At 71.3% G+C, this 24,731-nt stretch overlaps 1 protein-coding gene across 6 annotated transcripts in view; it reads right to left on the bottom strand.

Annotated features, from left to right (window-relative positions):
- Positions 1-24,340, bottom strand: part of BAIAP2 (BAR/IMD domain containing adaptor protein 2) — a 32,781-nt gene extending 8,441 nt beyond the window's left edge. For 3 of the 6 annotated variants that reach the window (XM_084863111.1, XM_084863110.1, XM_084863107.1), the window contains exons 1-8: positions 24,123-24,290; positions 15,903-15,978; positions 15,085-15,171; positions 8,620-8,681; positions 8,328-8,399; positions 7,969-8,106; positions 296-448; positions 1-24 (exon numbers count right to left, since the gene is read on the bottom strand). The exon at positions 1-24 is cut by the window's left edge and continues 198 nt beyond it. In XM_084863111.1, coding sequence (XP_084719237.1) covers positions 1-24; positions 296-448; positions 7,969-8,106; positions 8,328-8,399; positions 8,620-8,681; positions 15,085-15,171; positions 15,903-15,978; positions 24,123-24,176 — 666 coding nt within the window. In that variant the 5' untranslated portion in view covers positions 24,177-24,290. Of the gene's footprint in view, positions 25-295; positions 449-7,968; positions 8,107-8,327; positions 8,400-8,619; positions 8,682-15,084; positions 15,172-15,902; positions 15,979-24,122 lie in introns of all 6 variants that reach the window. The other 3 variants (XM_084863109.1, XM_084863106.1, XM_084863108.1) reach the window with 2 other exon arrangements.
- Between the last annotated feature and the right edge of the window lie 391 nt (positions 24,341-24,731).

Consider the following 24,731-nt stretch of genomic DNA (forward strand, 5'->3'; position numbering starts at 1 on the left):
CTTCTGCGCCAGCAGCTCTTTGCCCTGAAGCGGGAGGGGGAGAGGGGGGTCAGGCAACACGGGCTCGGCGTCCGTCCCAGGAGCCTGCCCTCGCCTGGCATGGCCCAGCCCCCGGGTACCGGGGGGCCCACCAACACCCCCGCCCCCCGGGCCATGGGCAGAGGGCCCGCGGGGAAGAGAGCAGCGGAGGCCTGGCGGGCAGGGCTGCTGAGCCCCAGGGAGGAGGCGTACCCCCTTGGAGACAGCGGCGCAGTCTCCCCCCGGGCCCGGAAGTGCCTGCGCGGCGGCGGCTCACCTTGGAGTGGTAGGCGGCGGAGTTCTTGGCCACGGCGCACTGCTTCTCCACCAGGAAGCAGAAGCGGCGCCGCTCCTCGGTCAGCGCCGTCTTGTAGCCGTCGGACACGTAGTTCTCCAGGTCGCCCTGCTTGCTGCTGATGGCGTCGATGTACTGGGGGGAGGGTGGCCGGTGAGCCGGACAGGCATCCACTCCTCCCGCGGCACCCACAGCCGCCTGCCCGCCTCTGCCCACGCCAGCCCCTGTGGCCGGGTTCCGCCTCTGGCAGGGCGCCCAGGGCAGGTGGTCCCCAGGGGCCCAGGCTCCTCTCGGGGGCCTCCTCCCCAGAGTGGGGGCACCGTGTGCCCAGATCTGGTGTCTGGCCAGCCCCTCCCGGAGGCCAGGGCCCGAATGTCCATGCCGCTGCTATGTCCTCCGCTCGCTGGGCGTCCGGCCCCCGTGCGGATGTTCCCAGAGCCTGTCTGCTCCAGCGGGAGGCGCTCGGGCGGGCAAAGCCCCCGGGCAGCGCCTCTTCTACAAAATGCATTTTTGTTGATCTCACAGAGAGAAAGGGAGGGGATGAGAGAGCACCATTGACGGGCTGTCTCCTGCACGCCCCCTACTGGGGATCAAACTCACAATCGGGCCCTGACCAGGACCGTGACCTCCGGGTTCATAGGTCGCTGCTCCACCTCTGAGCCACCCTGGCCAGCTGAAGGCTGAGGTGAGGGCCGGCGTGTCAGCTTGTGGAGGGGCTGGTGTCCCGTGGGAGCAGGGAGCCCGGCGGTCAGGGTGGTGGTGCGGGCCACGCCCCTCACTCCGGGGAGGGGCCGAGGAGCCCTGCACGGGGTGAGGACCGGAAAGCAGCCGGCCACAGGCCTTCCCTTTGGAGCTACCTGCGTGCCAACCCCAGTGCCGCCAAGAGGCTGAGAAGCTGCCCGGACAAACACAGCGGCCTCACAAAGCCACTGTTGGACCCGAGCTCCAGCCCCCCAGCCCCTGGATCTTGAGGTGGGTCCACTCTGCAGCCTGACCCCAGCGCTGGCTCCCTCCCGGACGCCCACTCGCCATGACGGCACTGCCGACACCCCAGTCGAGACACCTCGACCGAACCGAGTCCTCAGACCCAGTACCAACGGCCAGAACCACCAGGCCCCAGACGTGTTGACGGCCAAGGCTGGAGTGGGTGGTAGGCTCAGGACAGGCCTGGGGGCGGGGCTGGGGGCGGCGAGCTCATGTCCAGAGGGGACAGGGTGTCCATCTGGGGAGATAAGTTCCAAACTGGAAAACGGTAAGCTACTTGTTGAGCCTTAACAAAATGTGAAATCATAAAAACTGGCACCAGCAGACCCCTCCCCCCTACCCGAGGCCACGGACTGAGGGCCCAGCACTTTGGGAGGAGTGACCGCAGGAAGAGGGCTCTGGATGGGAAGTGCCCGCCCACAGATGTGACCCCGGCCCTGCCCACTGGAAGTGGCACACAGCTCCCGGCCAGCTCATTGGTGCAGGCCCTGGCCATGTGACTTGCTTTGGCCAATGGGATTTGAGTAGGAGTTACAATCTGTATAGTCAGGGAGCCCCAAGGCCAGTGTGCCTTTGTGCCCTGAGAGCACCCCCTCACTGTCCCCTCTGAACCCACTAATCCCTCTGACTCCCACTGTCCCCTCTGACCCCCACTGTCCCCTCTGACTCCACATCCCCTCTGAACCCCACTGTCCCCTCTGAACCCCACTGTCCCCTCTGACCCCCACTGTCCCCTCTGACCCCACTGTCCCCTCTGACCCCCACGTCCCCTCTGACCCCACTGTCCCCTCTGAACCCACTGTCCCCTCTGACCCCCACGTCCCCTCTGAACCCCACTGTCCCCTCTGACCCCCATGTCCCCTCTGAACCCCACTGTCCCCTCTGACCCCCACGTCCCCTCTGAACCCCACTGTCCCCTCTGACCCCCACGTCCCCTCTGACCCCACATCCCCTCTGAACCCCACTTCCCCTCTGACCCGGAGCCGCACTGGCGGCCGTGCTGGCAGACGCTGGGGACCCGGCAGCAGCGTGGGGCTGGCACCGCCTGCGGATCCCAAACCAATCGCCCAGGAAGCTCAGCGGGTGTGTAGGAGAGTGACTGCCCACACCCAGCCCGAGGGGGTGCGCCGGGCAATGGGCCGGACGTTCTGGGGAGCAGGCTGGAGGCCGTGAAGCCGCACGGCGGCGGGGGTCCCGGGAGCAGAGCGGCTGTGACACCTGTGGGTCTGCAGCCCCCTCACCCCTGCATGTGGGAGGCTGAGCTGCAGGCTGGGCTGCCGGAGCGGCTTCCGCAGAGCCGGCTCTCCCCCAGCAGCCCGGCCCTCCGCAGGTGCAAGCCGGGCCACCAGGGGGCGGCCTCCCCCGCCCGATGCAGCACCTCCGCCAGCTCTGACTCAGTGGGTGGGCGGTGCCGAGCCCAGGTGGGCGACAGAGCGGGAGCGGGAGCGGAGCGGGAGCAGGCTGTTCCTGCCGGCTCAGCTGGAGGGCGAGGCCCACCCTCTGCCAGCGCAGCCAGCCGCTCCCTGCAGGCAGGCCCCGCCCCGCCCAGCCCCGCACCGAACGTGGGACCCCCCCACTGCCTGCAGCCCCCCAGTTTCCACTCAACTCCCTGAGAGGGCAGTTAAATGGGCCTCAAAACAGCTACCCCAGCCCCCACCCCTGAACAAGGCGCGGCCTCTGGGAGTCAGCTGGCCCCTCCACAAATGCCGGCGGCCACGGATGGCACTTGGGGAGAAAGGTCTGCACGCCAGCTCCAGGCCTCCAGCAGGGGCGCCCTGCACCCCTCCCCCTCTCCCCTCCCCGCGCTCCTCCTCCTCCTCCTCCTCCTCCTCCTCCTCCTCCTCCTCCACATCCCAAGCAGCTCAACTCAAAGTATTTTTCCTCTGGCTAGGAAATGTGTGTCCCCCGCCTTCCTCCCAGGGCCCCCCTCCCCCAGTGCCCCCCCGCCCTGCCCCCGAGAAGCTCCCCTGCACAGGCTCCTGGCGGGACGGGGGCCTGCAGATGGGCCAGGAGGCCTGAGCCAGGCACATGGGCAAGGCGGGAGGAGGGAGGGAGGATGGGGGCTTCCTAGGTGGCACCTGTCCACCCCCCGAAACCCCGAGGAAAAGGCACATGAGGGCCGTGAGGACAGGAGGGCGGCGGCCCAGGGGCTGGGGCCCGCTCCGGGCAGAGGGTCTGGGGGAGGGGCTCGCTCAGGGAGGGGGAGCACCCAGCTCGCGGAGGCCTGGGCGGCTGCCCCAGCACAGGCAGTGCCGTCTGGACGGGCAGCACAGGCAGCCTGGCCGTCCCGTCACCCAGGACGCGGCGTAACGGGGACGCGGGCCCCCTGGGCATGGCGGAGCGCGGCTGAGAACAGCTCTCCTGCCTCGGCCGCGGGCTGGGACGGTTTCTGGGTTTCCAGGCTGCCCGCCCTCCCCCGTCCCCCTCCCTGTCCCCCTCCGGTCCCCGGAGCAGAGCAGCCGGACTGGGCCAGGCCCAGGCTGGCCTCATTAGCGGCTGGCAGCCCCCAGGGCGGGGGCGGGGCTGCGTCTTATTTTTAAGTTTCCACTTATTCAGAGGCCGGTCTCAGGGGAGCCAGAGCTGGGGGGGTGGGGGCAGCGCAGGCAGAGGCTGCGGGGCCAGAGCGTCCGTCTCCCTGGGCGTCTCCGGAGCACAGGTGGGAGAATACTGGCCCCCACGGCCTGGGCCACCCGCTGGGGCGTGAGGGGGAGCGCCACCCTCCCCGGGCCTGGGTGTCCAGCGGCTGGAGCACCCACCGTCTGGCTGGGCAGAGCCCTGGGCACGGCCACGTGGCGCCAGGCTGTCGAGGAACAGCGGCTGCCCGACCTCCCTCCTGACGCCCAGGCTCGCGGGAGACAGGCTCTGGCAGCCCCTGAGAGCCGGACACAAGGGCCACGGCGCCCCCTGTGGGCGGGACCCCACGAGCCGTGTCCGCGGACACGTGCACAGGAGGGCGAGGCCGCCCTCACCTCCCGGGCTTGGCAGCGGGCGCAGCACGGCCGGCCCCTCCCAGCTGTGCCTGTTCCCGGCTTAGCGGGTGCCATGGCGACGGCGCTATAGAAACACCCGGCCGACAGCATTTAAGACCCACGGCTGCTCCCACTGAGGCTGCTCCCACTGAGTCACTGGGGCTGAGCAGCCTGCAATCCGAGAAGACAAGTGATCCCAACCGGGCTCTCCCTCCAAAGCCGGGGTGCCGCCGGGGGAGGGGCGCCCCGAAGCTGTGCCTGCCGCACTGTCCACCTCAGCCGGGCGGCAGCCGCGCCCCACGGCTCTCAGCTTGTGAACGCACGGAATCCCGCTGCCGCCGCCGCCGCCGCCGCGGGGACCTCCAGGGACCGCGAGGGAGCCCCAGCCGACCGGTCCCTGGGCTCAGCCGGCTGCAGCGGGGCTGCCCTGGGCGGGGCCAGCCGTGCCCCTCCGGCTCTGACTGGCCTGGCACGCCCACCATGAACAGGAAGTGGCCGGGGTCAGCGGGGGAAGCCCGAGCCCGGGAGCCTGTGTGTGGCGGCCGGACCGCGGTTCCGCGGTTCCGCGGTCAGGAGCCCTGACAGTCTCACGGAAGCGCCAGGCTCAGGGCGAGAGGCGGGGACTGAGGGGGCCGTGCTGCTCAGGGAGAAGAGGGGCCTCCCTGGCGGCTTCGGGGACCCACGGGGCAGGACTGTCCCACCAGACCCAGCTGCCCTCGCCCCTCAGGATGCTGGCCAGTGTGTGCCCACGCCCCACCCCAGCTGCAGAGGCCCGAGGGAGCCCCCCGAGCTGGCCGGCACCAACGAAGGATCGAGGCCCACAGACCACCCTCCCCCAAGCCAGGGCACCTGAGCCACCCACCGCCCTGGGGAGCTGCCAGGGCGCGGCCCCCTCAGGCATCCCCACTGTCCGGCCTGGGACTGCTCCGAGGCCACACTCGCCTGCTCGGCCTGGCGGCCTGTGTGAGTGCTGAGCCCACGGGTCTCGGCTCCTCACGGAAGCGGGGGTCCAGGAGGCCCCACCTGCGGGGCAGCCCCACCTCCCGTGGCCCCGGGGGACCGGCAGGTGCCAGAGCCACACCCGACCTCAGAGACTGAAATGCTTCCTCCACATTCCCGCCAGGTCACGTGCCGGGAAACCACCGAACGGCAGCTCCGCAAGCACTTCCCTGAGCCAGCTTCCTGCTCCTGCCCCGCTCCGGCCCTCAGGGAGGCCTGGCCCGGCTCTACGGCCCAAGAGGCTCCACGTTACTCCAGCGCCAGGAAGGAGGCACCCGGCCGCACCCCTGCACCGTGGGGGGAAGGGGGGGAGCTTGGTCCTGGGGCACAAAGGGACCGAGGCCCCGCAGGCCGAGGCCCTCTGGGCACGGAGGCCCTCTGGGCACGGAGGCCTGGCCCAGTCCCAGACCTCTGGCTTCTCCCGCTCTGTCCCCCAAGGCCCCTGCCCAGCCCGTGCCCAGAGGGATGCATCCCCGCCTGCGACCCACAGGGCACAGCCCCGCCACCAGCCTCTTCAAAAGCCACGTGATAACGGGACCAGCCTCTGCCATTATCCTCCTTGACGATCTAAATTACGGTTATTTAGCTCTGCTTGTTAATTACACACCCCTGAAATAGAAGCTGCCCGCCGCCCCCCCCCCCCAGGTCGCCCGGGACACGCGCCTGCCAGAGCCCCGAGCCGGGAGCCGAGGCCAACGGGCACCCGGACCTCAGACCAGGACCAGCCGGGCTGCCTGTCACTGTCCCCCAACCACCCCCCACCCCCGCAGCTTTCCTCTCAGAGAGGGAGGGGAAGGAGAAAGGGAGGGGAGGGGGAGCCAGGCCTGGCCGTGCCCCTGGCCGCTGGGCCCCGGCAGCCCCAGCCCCAGTGCCCCCACCCCCCTTCCCCACCAGGACTCTGCCGCCACCAGCAGCTCCAAGGACTGGGCTGCCGGCAGCCCTGACAGACCAGTCAGGCTGCCAGGCCGCACCCCACCGCCGAGCGGACCCCGCGTGGCTGAGACCCCAGGGCCAAAGGGACAGGGTCGCCAGCCGAGGCTTGTGGCTCACGGGATATCCTCTGTGGTGCCCGGAGGGCGGGCAGCCCTGGGCGGGCGGACGGGCAGCACATCCACTTCCCGAGGGAGCCCGCGTCCCAGTTAGCGCAGGAGCCTCTGCCAGTGCCGTCACCAGCAGCTCGCAGCGCCGGCTCTGACCCGCCCCCGCCATGGCGGCACCTTGTGTGGTCAGGCATGGGGGTGCCTCCGCCTCCGCCAAGGGGAGCCTGCGGGCGCTTGGCCACAGGGACCTCACTCTCCCTGCCGGCTCTCGATGGCCGTCACCGAGGGCCAGCTGGTCCCGGGAGGGGCCGGGCTGCAGGGGAGCCTCCGTGTTCGGGGCGCGCTCCGGCCTGGAGGAGCCCTTACAGGTGCTGGTGGAGGAGCAGGCGCAGGGGCCACCCCAGCAGCTGCGTTCACAGGCGCCACCAGAGGAGCCGGGGCGGCTGGCCTAGAGGGTGGTGTGCGCTTTATGGGGGGCGGACGGGGGAGTAGAGGGCTCCATGGAGCACACCTCACAGCCCTCGGACACGCGGCCCAGAAGCAGCCCCTCGGACGCGGCGTAAGCACCGACTCCTGCGCCCCCCTCGCCCCGTCCTCAGCCAGCCCCAGGGCGCCCGGTGCAAGCTGGGCTGGGGTGCTGTTCTCCTCTGGGACAGTGGGGGCGCTGTACCGGGCCCAGGCTTCCGGGAAGCACCTGGCAAACCATCTCGGTGGGGGGAGGACCTCAGGGCCGCTCCCAGGCGTCACGATGGTCCACAGACCGTGGACGCGGGCAACGGGAAGGTGTGCTCCGAGGGCAGGCTGTGTCCTTGCCGCTAACACACACAGACGCGTGGGGGCTGCAGGCTGCGGTGGACGGGGGCAGGTACTGGGGGATGGGATTACTGCCCCCCCAGAGCTCGCAGCTTCCCACAGAGGGCTGACCCTCACCTGCTGTTGCCACACACACACACACACACACACGTGTGCTTGCACACATGCACACAGAGGCAACACACACGTACACACAGAGACACGCATGTACACACATGTGCACATGCGCAGTCAGCAGTGGGGGTGTATGCAGCCAGCCCGACTAGCAGGAAGGTGGGCTCTGAGCTGAGGGCGGACCCAAGAGCCAACCCCCGCTGTGCAGGTGCCCCCCACGTTGCCACTCCTGACGGGCGGGGAGCATTTGGGGCAAACAGGTGGGGTCCTGTTTTCCCGTCCCTCCGTATCTGGGCCGTGTGTGACCTTGGGGAGCAGGTGGCGGGGCTGTCTGCGAGGTGGCCGGGGTGTGGAATCGGGGAATTGGGGCCAAGCCCCTCCGGGTCCTGCTGCCCTACATCCTGGCCTCTCAGCACTCAGGCCTGCGACCTGGCGAGAGGCTGAGTGACAGGCCCGGCGCCCCGCCCCCGCCCGCCAGTGCCATCTGCCTCGGCCGGCAGGGCGGCCAGAGCCGAGCCGGCCCGGTGGGCGAGAGCACCGCTCCGAGTGACAGCCGGGCGCTCTCCGGGCCAGGTGAGGGGACAGGCCGACACGAGGGCCTCAGCTCAGGCCCCAGCGAGGCTGAGCGCCCCCACGGCCCCCACCGGCCCAGGACAGACACGCCGCCCCACCGGAAGTCTGTGCGAGCTGCGGGCAGTCCCCCGCCCCTGCCGCCCGCCGTGCCCCCGCCGCCCACCTGCAGCTCCTTGTCCGAGTACTTCTGCGGGTTCTTGCTGCCCTGGCTCTTCTTGCGCAGCTTCTTCAGCTCGGCCTGGCACTTGTCCAGCGCGTCCCCCCGGCTCCGCTGCTCCGTCTGGTACTTCTTCAGCGCGGCCTGCGGGGACAGAGGCGTGAGCCCCGCCCCCGGCCTGCTCCTGGCTCCGGGGACCACGGTCAGGCTGGGGCCGGCATGAGCCTGGGACGTGGTCCCTGTGGGTTCCAGGAAGCGGCCATCATGCCCCCGTCTTTACTCACAGCCCCCAAGTGGGCAGCGGGGTCTCCATGGGCAGGAAGGGGCGCTCAGAGGAGCCTCTGGGGCGGGGGAGGGGTACTTACACTCAGGTACCTGGAGTCCAGCTCCACCTTCTGCTCCAGCTGGGTGAGCAGCTCGTTGTGGAAGGACTTCAGCTGGGGAGAGAGCACGCACCGTCAGCTGAGGCTGCGCGGGAGCACGCGGTGGGCGGGGAAGCAGGCAGGGTCCCGCCCTGGCCCAGGCGGGAGGTGACCCCAGGGAAAGAGGAGCCACCTGAGCCCAGAGCGGATGGCCCCGGGAGCCGGGGGCTCTGGGCGGAGCGGGACAGAGGCCGGGGGTCAGACGCCGGGCCGTGCAGGCCGCGGGCTGGCTCACCGTCTCCTCCAGCTGGTTCTGGATCTGCCGGTGCACCTCGGCCATCTGGAAGAGCACGTCACCTGCGCGGGAGGCGGAGAGGAGACGGGTCAGGGTTCTGTCCCCGCCCCGCCCCCCACCTGGCTGAGTACTGGGGCGCCAGACCCACGCGCTCTCGCTGGTGGGCAGGCAGCGCTGGGTGCACCAGGGCCTCGGGGACCGGGACGCCCGCAGTCTCCCAGCATTCCCCGGGACAGCAAGGCTGGGCCTGGCGCTCCCTCAGTGCTCTGGGGGAGCAGTGGGGACGCGGGGTGTCGCACGAAGGGCACCTGTCCTTGGAGGCCCTTCCAAGCTGCACGTTGGGGGGCTGGGGCAGGAAGGACCCCCACGGCCGCAGAGGGAGGCGCCGGCGCGGTCATTGATTGGCAGGAACTCGCCAAGGACCTTTTTGGTGGCAGGTGCTGCACGTGCCGAGAACACGGAGCCGGCAGCCACCCCGCCCCACTGTCACCCCGCCCGCTGCCGTCCCAGCAGCAGGACCGAACCCGCCCCCCCAGGCTCAGCTCTGCCTCCTGAGCAGAGATCGGCCCAGGCCACCCTCCCTCCCTCGCTGGGGCCTGAGCTCTGCCCTCCCCGGCCCTGCTGGCGCTTCCCAAAAGTCTGGCTCCGACAGATGCACAGACCTCACGTGAGGGAGGAGAGGGGGCAGAGGAACTGCAAGGAGCTCGGACCTCCCGCAGCCGGGCCGGGCCGGACCAGCCTGCAGGAGAGGACCGCCCCACCGCCCCCAGCCTGAGCCCGGGAGGAGAGGACGCGCTGTCAGAACCGGCAGGGAGGGGGGCGAGGAGCCGGCTGCCGCTCAGGCCAGCCTGCCCCCGGGGCCGGAGGCAGGATTCCGCTCCGTCAGCTCCCCTGGGACCGAGGCCCCGGGCACCCCCCCGGCCTGAGCGTGCGGCCGCTCTGAGCGCTGTGAGCACGTGGTGGGTGGCACACAACCCGCCTCTCCGGCCTGATCCCAGCCCGGGGGTGGCCCCAGGACCCTGCTTCTCCCCGAGCCCAGGACGCTGCCTGCGGACTTGTGTCCGGACATGGGTCTTTGTGAGGCCCTGACACAGCCCCTCCCCACCCCCCGCCCTCGGGGTGCAGCCCCAGGATGTTACCAGGCGGGGGTGGCAGTGCCCAGGCCCAGAGCACACGTGGGACAGACCGTGCCGAACACGGGCATCGCAGAGGCGGCCCCGCACTCGGGGTGCAGTCTCGCCAGCCGTCCCCCTGCCCCGGGCTCTGGGAGCGGGGAGGCTCCAGGTGCGAGCCGGGCGCAGGGACGAGGCTGAGGCGGGGGCTCCGACGGGAGGCGGGCCAGGCGAGGCGACCGCTCCCGGCCAGGCCTTGGCTCACCGCTGCCTCCTGCGGCCCCGTGCCCCGTGCCCCGCCTGTTGGCACCTCACTCTCTCCCGGGAGAGGGAGGAGGAGGACAGGGTGTGTGGGGGGAATCGGGCTGAACGAAGAGCGGAGTGGAGGGAGCAGTGAGTCCGCTGAGCCTGAGGGCCCCCACTTCCTGGCAGGAAGCGCCCAGGGTTCCAGGCGCCCCAGCGGGCAGAGGGCTCAGGGGAGGCCCCCCCCCCCTTCTCTGGCACAGCCGCGCCCTCTGAGGCTGACCTCCGGCCAAGCCCCGTGGGGTGCGGTGGTGGTTCCGTGTCCCCCCCCCCGCCCCCCCCCCGTCATTCTCGGAAGCGGTGAGCAAGCGGCTCCCCCGCGGGTCCCCTTGGCAACGGGCACACACTGTTTTGGCTGCGGCGCCGCCGGCGCTGACATCTCTGCTCAGAGGCTGGAGAACTTGCAGCGTTTGGGGCAACGTGCTTACACTTTGCCGCGTGGAGTAAGAGAACCGTGTGGAATGAACCCGGATCAAAACGCCAGGAACGCAAACAGGCGTGGGCCTGGCCATCAGGGGACTGCTGCCCGGCAGGGACCCTCTGCTGCTCCCTGAGCCCCGGGCCATCGGGGTGCTGACCCCCTCCCACCTGAACTCCTCACCCCCCAGGGACCCTCCGGGGAGCCCGCCCCGCCCCCGCGCAGGCAGAGGCTCTGGGTGTGTGAGGCCGTCCCAGCCACACCCGGTCCCATCAAAGGCCCCGGGACCAGAGGCTGAGTCACCGGGCCGCTCTGGGGCTTAAAGGGGCAGAACGGCCTCCTCCCAGCTCAGCCTCTGGAGCCCGAGGACCCGCCTGGCCCCCCGCCTGGCCCCCCGCGTCGGCCATCTTGGCTGCTTCCCTGTTTGTCCATCGGGGCAGGGACCCCGTGCCCCCTCCGCACAGCACCCCGAGCACCGGTGAGCGGCTGAGCCCTCACCCGGTCCTGGCCGCCCAGCCCCCAGCCCCACCGCCCCGGCTCTCTGCTCTGACGTCCCTGCTCCCTGTTGGCGGCTCTGTCACCCCGAGACGGGTGAGGGAGTGGCCTTCAGCCTCCTCTCATTTAAATGTGTTCTTATTGGCTCAGAGGGGAAGGGAGAGGGAGAGGGAGAGAAACCGGTGATGGGAGAGAATCCTGGGCCGGCTGCCTCCTGCACGCCCCCACTGGGGAGCGAGTCCGCAACCCGGACATGTGCCCCGGCCGGGAACTGCCCCGCGACCTCCTGGTTCCTAGGGCGACGCTCAGCCTGAGCCCCGGCCGGCCTCGGCCTCAGAGCCCCCGCGGTGCCGCTCCCAGCGCTGACGCGGCTGAGGTCCAGAAAAGACAACATGTTCTCGTTTTGTTTTGCTTTGTTTTGTTAATCCGCAGCTAAGGATGCTTTCCACTGCTTCTCAGAAAGTGGAAGTGGGAGTGGGAGGACGGGAGGGAGAGGAGGGGAGGAGGGAGGGATGAGGAAGGGAGAGTGGAAGGGGGAAGGAGGAAAGGACAGGAGAAGGGGTAGGAAGGTGGAGGGGGAGAGGGAAGGGAGAGAGGAAGAAGGGGGAGGGATGAGGAAGGGAGGGGGGACGGAAGGGGGGATGGAAGGAGGGGGAGGGAGAGATGTGAGAGAGACATTGATTGGTTGCCGCCTGCACGTGACCCAACCTAGGGCGGGGAGTGAACCCACACCCAGGTAGGTGCCCTTGAACAGGAATCGAACCCGTGACCCTTCGGTGCCCGAGCCGATGCTCTAACCGCTGAGCCAGCGACCGGGATGGGGAGACGGCCTGGGGGTGGGCACTCGCAGCCCAGCAGCCCCATCTGCAGGTGAAGGGGAGGGCGGAGTGCGGCCCGGAGGCCCCTCAGGCCCTCATGCTGGACCCCGAGTCCCGAGGGAGCAGTGACCACTCCTCCTGGGTCTGAGCTAAGACCAGGGCCCAGGTGACTCGGCACGGCTCCCGGCGCCCGTCTCACGGCTCACAGCTCGCTGCCCGGTGCCGGGAGGCTGGGCTCTGGCTGACCGACCTGCCTGCTCCACGCGGGACCCGGTGGACGGCAGCCCAGCGCCAGGGCCGTGGGGCCACACCCTCACCAGTGACTCAGCGCCAAGCCCCCGGTTGCCCTCCCACCCGCGAGGCCCCGCCCTGAGGCCGGCCCGGCAGGAGCTCCGGCTGTCCCCTGCGCCTCTCCCCGTGTGTTTCTCTGGCGGGTGCCAGCCTGCGAGCCCGCACAGGCCCGGGCACACTCGGCGGCTCTTCAAAGGGCGACCGCAGCCGCCGACGGGCCAGCCCCGGGCCAGGCCCCACGGAGGCTCCCGGGACGGTGGGCCCCACGTGGAGGAGGCAGAGGGTGCAGAGAAGGCCGTGCCCCGCTCATTGCCACGCCCGGGCCACCTTCCTCAAAGTCCAGAATGTTCCAGAAGGCTGTGCAGCCGCAGCCTCCCTGCAAAGCCGGGTCGACCAGGGCCAGCACGGACCCTCCTCCTGCACGTGACACGTGATGTCCACAGCGCCGAGTCAGCCGCCCAGCGCCCACATGTGCACAGCGTGCCTGGGCCTCCCCCCTCCCGGCCCCCCAGCTCCACCGTCCTGGGAGGAGCCGGGGACAGGCTGCGGGGGGGACGGGGGCGGGTCTGGTGCAGCCAGGGGCACCCCGCCAGCCGGGAGCAGCCCCGGAGGGGCCCCCAGGAGCTAAAATGCGGAGAAACCGCAGGCACACGGACGGGGACCGGGACGAGCACGCGTGTGCTTCCAGCCGACAGCACCCCGTGTCCCCCCTCCCCCCAGGCCCGCTGACGCGCAGGCGGGAGAGGACGGGGCTGCTCTGGGCCCCGTGGTGACGGCACCCGAGCTCCTCACACTGTGGCTTCTGCCTGAATCAATGCTACAAACTCGAAGCTCAGCCCGGCGGCCAGCTCAGGGGCTGAGTGTCCACCAGGAACCAGGAGGTCACAGGTCGGTTCCCTATCGGAGCACAGGCCCGGGTTGTGGGCTCCATCCCCAGCTTGGGGCGTGCAGGAGGCAGCCGGTCCAGGATTCTCTCTCATCACTGATGTTTCTCTCTCTCCCCTCTCCCTCTCCTTTCCTCTCTGAAGCCAATAAAAATGTTAAAACAATGAAAACAAAAGACAGGAGGAGAGCCTGGGGCACGGCCACCTCGGAGCACTGGGAGACGGACACAAACCCCACCCTGTGCAGGTCAGGCCCTGCCGCCGGCCGCTGCCCTCCTCGGGCAGAGAGAGGGGCCCTCACCCCCAATCTCGGACCATTCCGGAACACCCTCGGCTCCCGCCTTGGTCCGCCAGCCGCGGCGTTTCTGAGGGCCCAGGGTCAGGAGGATTGGGGGAGGGGAGGGCGCCCGGGCCCCTCAGGAGACACAGTCTTGCAGGCGCCTGGACCGCACGCAGACCCACCCCAAGCTCGTCCATCCGGCTCTGCACCAGGTGCGGACTGGCCTGAGCCTGGACCACAGTGACTGCTGGTGAGGACGGCGTGGACGGCGCCAGCAGGGGAGGGGCAGGGGCACGGCCAGGGCACCTCCACGTAGATCAGTGTTGCGGGTTGGGCCAGAGACTGAATTCACGGGTCAGCAGCTGCTGGCGGAGTCAGCAGGGCAGCGGAAGGTTCCGGAACTCGGAACTCCGGCAGTCCACGCTCCTAACTAAGCCGCCTGCACATCAAAGTGAGGCTGAGCCGCACGGCCGCCCCGGCGTGGCCCACGCACCGCAGGGAACAGAGGCGGGAGGAGGCCCCTCCGTGAGGCCGCAGCGCAGGCGGGCAGACCAAAGGCAGCCAGCCACTCCGGCTCCACGGGGGCGGCCGGGCAGCCACAGCCACGCCGGCTCTGAGCTCCACGGGGAACTGCTCGCTGGAGTCTCACTCTGGGGCGGGGCGGGGAGGGGGGCACGGCCTCCGCGTGGGGAGGGCGGGCCCAGGACCACGGCCGGCCGTGTCCTGGTGGCCAGACCAGGGCTGAGACCAGGGCGCGGGCAGGAGCCGCTGCTGAGGCAGCTTCCATCCTGGATGGGCGGGAAGAGGCAGGAAGGACCGAAGTAACGGGAGGGCAGGGGTCAGGGCAGAAAGGAGGGTCACGCAGTGGCCAGTGAGCCTGACTGTGGCCCCAGGGCCCACCCCAGGGCCCAGGCGGCGGGGGCAGGGCGCGTGGTTGGGCATCGGGCTGAGTTGGGAAAACCACCTCTGGTCGGAAGGCCTGGCCAGCGGGGACACGGCCAGTGTCCAGTGTCGGGGGACACCCGGGGCTGCCTCCCAGCCCCCCGCCCCCCCCCCCTGCGCGGCTAGGCCCCGTCACCGGAGGCAGGGCGTGCCCTTCACTCCCATCCCTGACAAGGAACCGCCTGAGGGGACGGGATGAGCATGCCCCCGGGACGGAGATCAGGTTCAGCTGATCTCTGCTCGAGGTGGAGTTCACGTGCTCAACCCCGGGGCCCCAAACCCGTGAATAGGAACCGGGGGCGTGGAGCCCTAGGGCTGCGCCGTCTCCGGGTAAGCTGGAGGGAAGTTCAGCTCGAGCCGCTGGGCTACGGACAAAGGGGATGGCCTCCCCCATGCCCCCACGCCTCCCCGTGCACCCCGAGCTCCCCAGGGAACCTGCAGGACACGGCGCAGGCCCAGAGAGAACCGCCCCGGACGCTCCTCCAGCCGCGCTCACCGCAGCAAACCCCCCAGACCGGGCCGCCTGCCCGTGGCCTCCCCGTGGCCTCCCCGTCACTCCCTTTAACACCAGAGCGAGTTCCAGACACTAAGGCGTCCGAGTCCACGAGGGCCTCCCGTCAGCCTGCGCACCTGCTCCTGGGCGTGCACTGCCCCCGCCAGGCCGGCCCCCGCCCGTCCAGACCCCAACCCAGGCCCTCACCCCAGCTGGCCCCTCACCCCGTGTGGCCCCCGCCCTGGGCCCCAACTGTCCGGCAGTGCAGTGTGGGGCTTGTGTCTGCTGCGTGTCTGCGGCGTGGGGCGTGTGTCTGCGGCGTGGGGCGTGTCTGCGGCGTGGGGCCCGTGTCTGCGGCGTGGGGCCCGTGTCTGCGGCGTGGGGCCCGTGTCTGCGGCGTGGGGCCCGTGTCAGCGGCGTGGGGCTTACCGAGTTCCTTGGAGCCCTGGCTCTCGCTGGCGAGCTCCCCCATCTTCACGAGGGCGTCGAAGTAGCCCTTGGCGGCGTAGGTCACACCTGGGGGGGGGGTGGGCGGTGAGTTCCCTCTGGGACAAGCAGACCCACCACCAGCCCCCCGAGACGCTTCAGTCCAGGCTGGACCCCGTTTCTGAGTGATGCCCCCCCACTTGGGGGTCCCCTGGAACACAGGGGAGTCCGGGCGCAGAGCCCGGAGTCCCAGCCGGGGCCACCTCAGCACAGGAGCCGGGGGTGGTGGGGGAGCCCAGCCAGGCAGCCGCTGCCCCGGGCCTGGGCTGGAGCCGCCTCGCAGCTGAAGTGCCTCAGGCTCTCCAAGCGCCCGCGGTTGGGGTCCCCGTGGGCCTGATTCTAGGCAGGAAGCTGGGCGCCGAGTCCACCCCAGCACCTGCTGACCGGCCACTCGCTCCTGGGGCCCCTGGGAGCGGAGGCACCGGCTGCACCCCCCCAACCCGTCCCCACGGAACGCCCTCAGCCCCCCCCCCCCCTCCCCACACTCATCACATCACCGGTGCTTGTCAACCAGGCGGCCATGCCCACAGCCAGCGGCCCAGGTGCGGGTGGGCCCGGGCCGGGGAGCTCTGCTCTGGGGGCCGCAGGCCCAGGTGGGCGGGAGGGCTCACAGCAAAGGGCCGGAGCAGCCTGGGGGGCGCCCCCGCTCTGAGCCCCTCCTCTGGCTCCCAGACGGACCTTACGGGCCTGTCCTGGCGCCGGGGACCCGTGGGGACCCGGACTCGCCCGCCCACCGCCACCTGGGGACGGGATGGCCTTACCTGCCAGCGCCTTCTCGTAGTTCTTGCCCATGGCGATGAAGGTGCGCAGGCTGGGGTTGAACTGCTCCATGATGGTCTGCGGGAGAGAGCGCGTCAGGGCGGGATGGGGGCTGCACACCCCGTGCCCCTCCCAGCCCAGCCAGGCTTCCCCGCCCTCGGGCAAACAGCTTTTCCGTACAACGGGGACGGGGACAGGACCCGCTGTGCCGCTGTGGCCTGTGGAGAGGCTCAGACGCAGACCATGAGCCAGAGGCCGTCCAGAGACGCTCAGCGCCAGGGGGCCCGCCCACCGCAGCCTCCCCTCCGTCCATTACCCCAGCTGGTCACACCGCCCGCGGGGCAGGCTGGGCGCCTGCGGACCATGTCTGGGTGCCAGCGCCCGCGGCTCAGACTGAGGACCGAGGTCCCCCTCGGAGGCCCATCGGCGTTTTCGTGATGAGGCACAGCCAGGCGGGGTCTCCGGGGAGACCTCACCGACTGACCGCCCCAGCGCGGTGGGAGAACTCCCAGGGGAACGGCTGCTGCGGTGTCCACACGGGCGGGGACGCAGGCCCCAGCGGGTGGCGGGTCCGAGTGGCAGCGGGCAGGCCAGCCCAGGAGGTCACACCCCCCACACCCACCCGTGACGCCTGGGGACAGAGCCAGTTTCACTTCCTCGCTCAGCGCTGAGCTCACGCACCATGAATGTGGGGCGGGCGGGCGGGATGGGCATGCGGTGCCACCAGGCCACCTGGGCAGGGCAGGGCAGGGCTCCGCTCGCTGAGAAGGGGGCCGGCCCGGCCGGCACCTGTGCTGTATCTCCGAGGTCCCTGCTCCCAGCCCGGCCCGGGGCCGCGGGGCAGTGGGGCACCTCCGCCTGCGGATTCCTGGGTCCACAGCTACCTGCTTGGGGGGGGACCTGGTGGCCCAGGAAGGCTGAGCCCCTCCAGCGAGGGGTGCTCTGTGGCAGGGCCTCTCGGAGCCCAATCCCTAGCTATTGGGGGGCTCACGTAGAAGCATTTGCACTGGAGCTGGGCCCAAACCCCTGAGAGGCGGCGAGGGGTGCCTGACACCCCTCCCAGCACCCGCCGTCACGCAGAGGGACCCCCGAGTCACCACCCTGCCTTCTCGAGGCGTATCTTTCCGGGGACCCCCGCTCAGAGGGAGCCACCATCCAGGTGTGCACACCCCGCCCCGCATGAGGCCGCTGTTCGCCGGCGACGGGAGGGGAGTCTCGTTATGGACACGAAGGGCGGACGCAGTGAGAGCAGGCCGGGGCCCAGGACACGCCAGGAGGAGCCGCTGGGCAGGACGCCTCACCGCAAGCCGGGCACCGTGCACGGGCTGTGGGCGCCCAGGGCCGTCATGAAACTCGGGGGCCCCGGAGAACCACAGGGGACCCCGCTCTGGACTAGCCCGCGGCCGGCCAGGACCGGGTCCCGCATGAGCCACAGCCTGCACCCTGCGGCCGCACCAACCTGCCCCGGCGGTGTCCCGGCCCCGTGCCGACCGAGGGCCGGGCCGCCTGGCCGGCCCCCGCTACTCCCTGACGTGCCGATCGGCCGGACCGGAGGGCAGAGGGCAGAGGGCAGAGGGCAGAGGACAGCTCCAAGCCGCCTCTCCCCGCCTGGCCGCTCGCTTGTTTACTCCTCAGCTGGTTCCAGCCAGGGCCCCTCCGGCCACTTCCGCCGCAAACACAGAACAAAGGTGCTGCCGCCGCCGGCAGGAAGGGAGGGCCACCCTCTGCCGCCCTCGGCCCGGCACAGGGAGGGCCCCCCACCCCCGCCGATCCTCCCGCTCAGCTGTGTCCGGGCCACGTCCCCCATGGACAGAGAGGGCCTGCCCACCGGTTCCTGCCTCCCGGGGCCGGCCTGTCCCTCACCACGCGGCTCCCGCAGCGCAGCCGGGCACGGGGCTGGCAGCACAGGGCCAGGGGCCAACGGGCAGCTCACAGGCCTGGGCTCCGAGGAGCCACCTCCAGCCTGAGAATGGGGTGAGGTGGAGGCGGCTCCTGCTCCGGCCGTCCCCAGGAGGCTGCCCCCGCCCCTCCTCCCTGGAGGGCAGGCCGGCCCCACTGCTCACCCCGAGGGTCCTGGTGCCCCACTGCCCCCCCCCGCCCCCCGTGGTGCCTGGGCCCGGCGGGCAGGCGCTGGATCTGGAGCAGGCACCAAGTGCCTGGGTGCTCCGGCCTAGACCCCGCTGGGAGGCGGGAGCCTTCCCCCAGCGGGCCTCCCACAGCAGCCCCCACAGGAGCAGGAACCAGCTGGGGCTCTGGGCAGAGGGCGGTCTGACCCTCCCTAAAGCCTGGGGCATCTGCCCGGCCGGCGGCTCAGTGGCTGAGTGCTGACCTATGAGCCAGGAGGTCACAGCTCCACGCGGGTTGGTCAGGGCACAGGCCCACGTTGCAGGCTCGGTCCCCAGTAGGAGGCGTGCGGGAGGCGGCCGGTCCATCACTGATGTTCCTCTCCCTCTCCCTCTCCCGTCCTCTCGGACATCAATAGGAACTAAACAAAGGAAGTCTGGCACCTGCCGGGAGCCTAAGGGGACGAACCCGCCTCCAGGACTCGGTGGGGTGGGTGGGAGGGCTTCCTGGGGGAGGCGGACCTCACTGTTCCACCAGGGGAGAGCCGGGGGTGCACCCCGAGGCTGGACACCAGGCTCCCCTCCCCACTCTCCACGAGACCCCGGGGCCTGAGCCCCCCAGGCCACCCGGGCCACAAGGACCCCTCCCCCACTGTCAGGGCAGGGCCAAGGCCAAGGCCAGCGAGCTCGAGCTCGGGAGGCCGGCGCAGCCTCCGGGGAGGGGCGTGAAGCTGCCCTGGGGGACGGGAGGGGGCTGTGGGCTCCGCCTCGGCTCCCCAAGAGGCCGCCTGTGTCTCTCCACTGTGCGGGTGCCCCAGTCCCACAGGGAGGAGCGAAGGCTGCCCCCCCAGGGCCCGGAAGCCTGGGAGAAGGGCTGGGGGACGTCAGGACCAAGGACAGAATGAAATGGGGCCCACCCCACCCTGGCTTTCTCTCAGGCCCCCCACATCTGATCGCCCCTGAAAGACGTTCTGGGGCAGGGCAGCCCCAAGCCGGCTCCTGCGGGGGCGGGGCCTGCCGCACCGGGAGCCACTCCCACGGGAACCGGACGAACACAGTCGGACCAGCAGGATCCAAACACGCCCGGCCAGCCGGCCACTTCCTTCCTGTCCGAGGCCGTCCCTGCGCATCCTGAGCTTGGGGGCGGCTCCTGAGGGGCCAGAGCTGCCTTCCCGAAAGCAGCCACGGGTCCCGGCCACCGGCCCGCCCGGGGACGCCAGCTGACCGACCGGCCGTCCTCCTGGAGTGCAGAGCTGAGCCCTGGCCCTGCTCTCACACCGACAACAAACCCTGATGACAAACCAGCCCGTCACCGCCTGACCAACGGGGCAGGGCGCCCGGGCCTCGGACCCGTGCCGGCCTAGGCGGCTCCAGCCCGAGTTTCAGGGCTAGGCTCCCGCCTGATCAGCAATGCCCGCTGAGCAAGCCGGGCCTGCGGCCTCGGGCCGGCCCCTCCACACCCTCCGCTGGGCGGGCGGCCATGGCTGGAAGCACAGGCCACGGGCACGCAGCCACATGGGCCTCAGCGGGGGCCTCCCACCTCGCCCCGCCCTCTGCCCCGCCCCCCTCCCCCCGGGGGAAGCCGCAGAGAGAGCATGTGCCGGCCGGCCAGTGCGGCTCAGGGATAGCGCGCGGCCTGGGGACCAGGGGTCCAGTTTGATTCCGGCCTCTGGCTGCAGGCTGCTCCCAGCACCTCCGTCCTCCCTCTCAGGCCGGGACTCCTCCCGCCGGCTCCCTCAGCCCGTAGGCTGGCCTGTCCCCCGTCAACCCACAGCCAGCCTGGACGCCCCGGGCAGGACAGGCCGCGGCCTGAGCGCCGTGGGGCCCTGGACACAAAGGACCTGCCTCCGTGGGAGGGGACGGGAGGGCACAGACAGAGGGGCAGACAAGGCCACTTCCTGCAGAGGCTGCGCGGAGCGGGCAGCTGGTGGAGGGGCCCCAGGGGCAAGCCTCCGCCACGGGGAGCAGCAAGGCCACCTGCCTAGCGGGTCGGAGCTGACCTCCCTGGCTCTGGGGACACAGACTGCCCGCTGGACGGAACTCTGGCTCCGGGGCCGGCACCCCCATTCCAACGTCCAGGTGCCTGTTCCATCCACAGCACCGACGCCCAGCGAACCCCAGGGTAAGCTATGGCACCGCGTGGGCCCCCTGGTGACTGCCCCCACCCCTCTACACCCCCAAGGTGGGGAAGCCTGCAGGTCAGGCCCACAGGCCCCTTAGCAGGAAAACCTTCTCCCATGAGAAAGAAGGAGGCCCCAGGACAGAGGGCGGGACAGGCATCAGGTGTGGAAGCGACCCAGCACCTCAGGAGCGGCCCACGGCACCCACCGGGCGGGCGCACCTGCTCTGGCAGCGGGAGCCGGCGGAGCTCAGGAGCCAGGCTCTGCGTGCAGACAAGTTTGGGGAAGCCCGCCCATGGGCTCATGCGTGTATCACACGTGATGAAACCTGCAGCTGATACCACCCCACGGGAGCACCCGCTCGGAGCAGCCGCGTTTCCCCCCAGGGGTCCGTGTCCTGGTACCCATCCCAGCAGCTCACACTCGCTGCCCCAAGGGGGTGCCCAGGACGGGGGCCTGGCTGCCCCAGGTGGCTCCGGAGTACGAGGAGGAGGAGGAGGAACCAGAGGGGCACGGGCCAGAGACGACTGGAGGCCCCAAGGCCGCAGGCTGTCCACTGGGCGCCCAGCAGGGTGCAGAGCCTCTGCTCCCCCCCCTCCCGCCCCTCAAGTTTCCCAGGTCACCTCTCAGGACGGGACTCAGTCTCCCATCAGGCCCTGCCCCCAGCCACTCTCCCCACAGGCGGCGGGCGGGCCGGGTGGGGACGTGAATGGCCAGGCCAGCGCCGCCTGCCCAGCCTGGGCCTACGGATACGTTCCCGGCCCCCAGTGCAGGACCCAGACCCGCAAACCGGGGAGTGTCAGCGGCCTTAGCTCCCTGCCTCCGGCCTCGAGCCTCAGGTGCCCGTGGTCAGTCACTGGAGCCGACGGAACCCCAGCTCTGCACACGGGACACCGGGACCCGGTGCAGGCCCGCCTCCAGGCCCAGCACCCGCGCCGGTTCCCTTCAGGTGCCAGCACCGCGCCGGCCGCACCTGGGCCCGCGCTCCCGGGGAGGCGGTGGGCAGGAGGCTGAAGCCGGCAGCTCGGGCCTCAGGGCGGGGAAACGCGAGCGAGGGGGTGGCCCGGTGCGGGAACTGGCGGGAAGGGCCACCGCGCAGCCGCTCGGGAGAAGGGACACGGGCAGCCGGGCAGGGACAGCAGACCCACGTCTACGGGAAGACGGTGCCGGGGGGGGGGGGGGGGGCACCCCTGGAAACACCTGTGCAGCAAAGCGAACGAAGTGCCCGCCGCGCGGCTCAGGGCTGAGTGCCGACCTATGAGCCAGGAGGTCAGGGTCCGATTCCCCGCCAGGGCACAGGCCCGGGTTTCGGGCCCAATCCTCAGTGTGGGGCGTGCAGAAGGCAGCCGATCCATGATTCTCTCTCATCATGGATGTTTCTCTCTCTCCCTTCCTCTCCCTGAAATCAATAAAAATATATTTCTTAAAAAATCAAACAAAGCACCACCCACACACACTCACAAATGCACGCATGCTCATGCGCACACACGTGCATGACCAGCTGACGCATACTCGTGCACACACTCATGCACATGCACTCACACACATGCACACATGCACTCACATGAGCACACGCGCTCACATCCATGAGCCCACGCATGCACTCACATGCACTCAGAGGGGGTGCAGACTTCTCCCCTCCTCAACCGAGCAGGCGGGCGGCTCCGCCCGGCAGGCATTTCCGTTGCCAAGGAAGTGCCTATCAGAGTCAGTTCACCACGTCCAAGCCTGTCCACCCCGACGCCTGGCTTCTGAAGCGACTCCGTGGGCATGCGGAGGGGTTGAGGTCAGCCACAGAGGACCTGCGGCCCCATGCTCCCCTCCACTCCCTCGAACGCTCACTGGAGGACTGGGTGGGGTGAGGTGGGGGAGCCGGCAGGGAGCCAGCGGCCCACACCACAGCACCAGCCCTGCTCAGCTGCACGGGGGGGGGGGGGGGGGGGTTGGCGGGGAGACTCCCGGCCGCAGAGACGCGCTGGCACCTTCTCCTTCTGAGGGCCTCGGCCAGGCCAGCTCCCCTCCGCGGAGTGAGCGCAGCCTCTGCTGAGCAGCCGGCCCGCAGGCAGGCCCCCCGGGCGGCACCCCAGGCACTCCCCCCCTCCAGCTGCCCCTCAGCATAGAGGACACCAGAGCCGCCCCTCCATCACCAGGGCCCTGGGAGCCAGGGCCTCTCCTGGGACGGAGACTGTGAGCAGGACCTCGTGCGGGACTGCGCCCGTTCTGAGCAGCAGACACCCCAACTCCCTCCCCCTGTGTCCCGGCCCGGGCAATCCCCGGGCTGCCGAGAGGTGTGCTGCTGCCGAGCCCTGGCCCTGGCGGGCGAGGCCGGCTCTCGGGGCTCTGGGAAGGCAGGCTGCTCCTCCCCTTCGCCCTCCACGAACCCCCTGCCGCGGCCCGGGGAGCGGCCACAGGACCAGGCAGCCTCTGCGGGAGGAACACGCCGTACCCTTCGCTCTCGGCGTTAATCAGCAAGGGCAAGGGTGAGCGCCCCTGCCCTCCGGCCATGGCGAACGGATGCCACTCGCCGGGGCCAAAGCAAACGGCGGGCAGCGGCTCCAGGGGACGCCGAGCCTGGCCACCGCCTGCAGGCCGTCCCGGGCAGCACCACGCACCCGCCCGACCGGCCCGGGCCGCCCGCACGTGGCTCGGCTGTGTCCCGGCTGTGCCTCCATGTGGGCTGGTTTCTACCAAAGCTGCCCAACCGGTACCGGTTCTGCCGGAGACTGGCATTCCCCGGCGACAAAGCAGAAAGGCAGCGGGCACAGGGCACGCCAGCACAGACCCGCCTGCCCGCGCTCCAGCCACTGACCCAGCTCGGGGCCCGTGGCGTGTGGGCCCCAGCCCTCCGGCTGCCCCCGGGGGGTGCGCTCCCGTCCCTAACGCCCGTCCCAATGGTTTCCTGCCACAGCGCTCACTGCAGACGCTCAGCCCGGGCCGCTGCCCGCCCACCGCCCTCGCCACAAAGTTCCCACTTCGCGGCGTCCGTGCAGAAGCGGGAGAGTGTGGGGGTGGGAGCTCTGCCCGCGCTCCCTCCGCCCCTGCACTGGCGCCGGCCCAGGGAGCTGACAGCGACGGCGGAATCCGCCTCCTCCCGACTGCGGAGCAGACACGGCGCCGAGGCCGCCCCTCCCGCCGGGCCAGCCCCGCCGGCCAGCCCCCCGCCGGCCCTGCCCGGCCTCCCTGCAACTTCGGGCGCTCCTGGACGCCGTCAGGGCGCGGGGTCCGCAGCTCCGGCTGCAGGTGAACCCCCACCCCGAACCCCCACCCACCCCGTGTCCAGGGCCCAAACGGAGGGAAGGAGCGGGCTCGCAGGCCTGGCCGACGCCGCGGCTGCTGGACACAAACAGAAACTGTTGCTGGGCCGCCCGGAGCCCGCTGGCCGCCTGCACCAGCGCCGTCCGGGCCCACACGCGCCCTCGCACAGGCTCCGGACGGAGGGCCGTGCCGCCCGGGACCCTCTCCTGGAGGCGGCAGACCCGCCTCCGCACCCCGGTCTGCGCCCACCCCCCGGTGAGGAGGGGGGCAGGAACCCCGGGCACAGCGGGCGGGGGCCGGCTTCCCGGCGACTTCCCGGGAGGATGCGGATCCGGACGGGCTCCACACACACCGGACAGAGGCGGCCGCTCCGGCTCCCCAGCCCGCCCGGCCCCGGTTACATAAGACGGGGCACCCGCACCCTCCACCGCCCGCGCCCCCGGCCGCCCGCCCCGCGCGGAGCGGCGGCGGGAGCGCCTGTGGAGGAAAGTGCCCGGAGCCTGCGTACCCGCCCGGGGGCCATGCCCGGGGCCACCGCGCCGGCCGGCAGGGCGCCTGGAGCGCGGCCGTGGGCACCGCGGCTCCGGGACCCGCCGCCCCGCCGCCGCCACCCCGGCCCGCGCCCCTCTCCTCCGCCCTGGGCGGCGGGGCCGCGGGGCCGCGGGGCGGCGGGGCGCGAGGCGGCGGGGCGGCGAGGGGCGCCCGCACCCTGGGGCCGGCCGGCGCGGGAAGACCCCATGGCCGGGGCCGCCGGGTCGGGCCCAGGCGCGCGGCGGGGTCTCACCTTGTAGACATTTTCTGTCAGCCGGTGCATCTCCTCCGAGCGCGACAGCGACATGGTGCTGGTCCGGCTGCACCGCGGCCGAGCGGGGCGCGGGGGCGGCGGCGGGGGCGGCGGGGGCGGCGGGCGATGACCCGGCGGACGGGCTGATGCGGGCGGCGCGCGGGTCCAGAGGGGAGCGCGGCGAGCCGCCGGCGGCCGCCTTTATAGGCGCGCAGGCCCCGCCCCCCGCCGCCCCCAGCGCCCGCCCCCGCCGCGCCCAGAACACCGCCCCCGGCCGCCCGCCCCCGGCGAGCCCGCCGCTGCTAGGCAACCGGCAGGCCCCGCCCCCGCGCGCCCTTCCCATTGGTGGGTCCCGGAGCCGGGGAAGGGGGCGGGAGAAGAGGCGGGGCGTAAGGGGGAGGGACCGGCGCCGGGCAGCGATTGGCCGGAGGCCCTGTCGATCGCGGGAGGAGGCGGAGGCGCGGCGCGGGCTGGGGCCCCGGGAGCAGCCTTGGGGGGCGGGCACCAGCCGGGCCGGGGGCGGGGGGCGCGGGAGGAGGGAGCAGAAGGTGGGGGTGCGGGGGCGCCGCGGCCCGGAGCGTGGGGGCGGGACTTCGCCAAGTGGAGCGC

This window comes from Pipistrellus hanaki (assembly GCF_964339955.1).
Source record: "Pipistrellus hanaki genome assembly, chromosome: 16".
Taxonomy (NCBI): domain Eukaryota; kingdom Metazoa; phylum Chordata; class Mammalia; order Chiroptera; family Vespertilionidae; genus Pipistrellus; species Pipistrellus hanaki.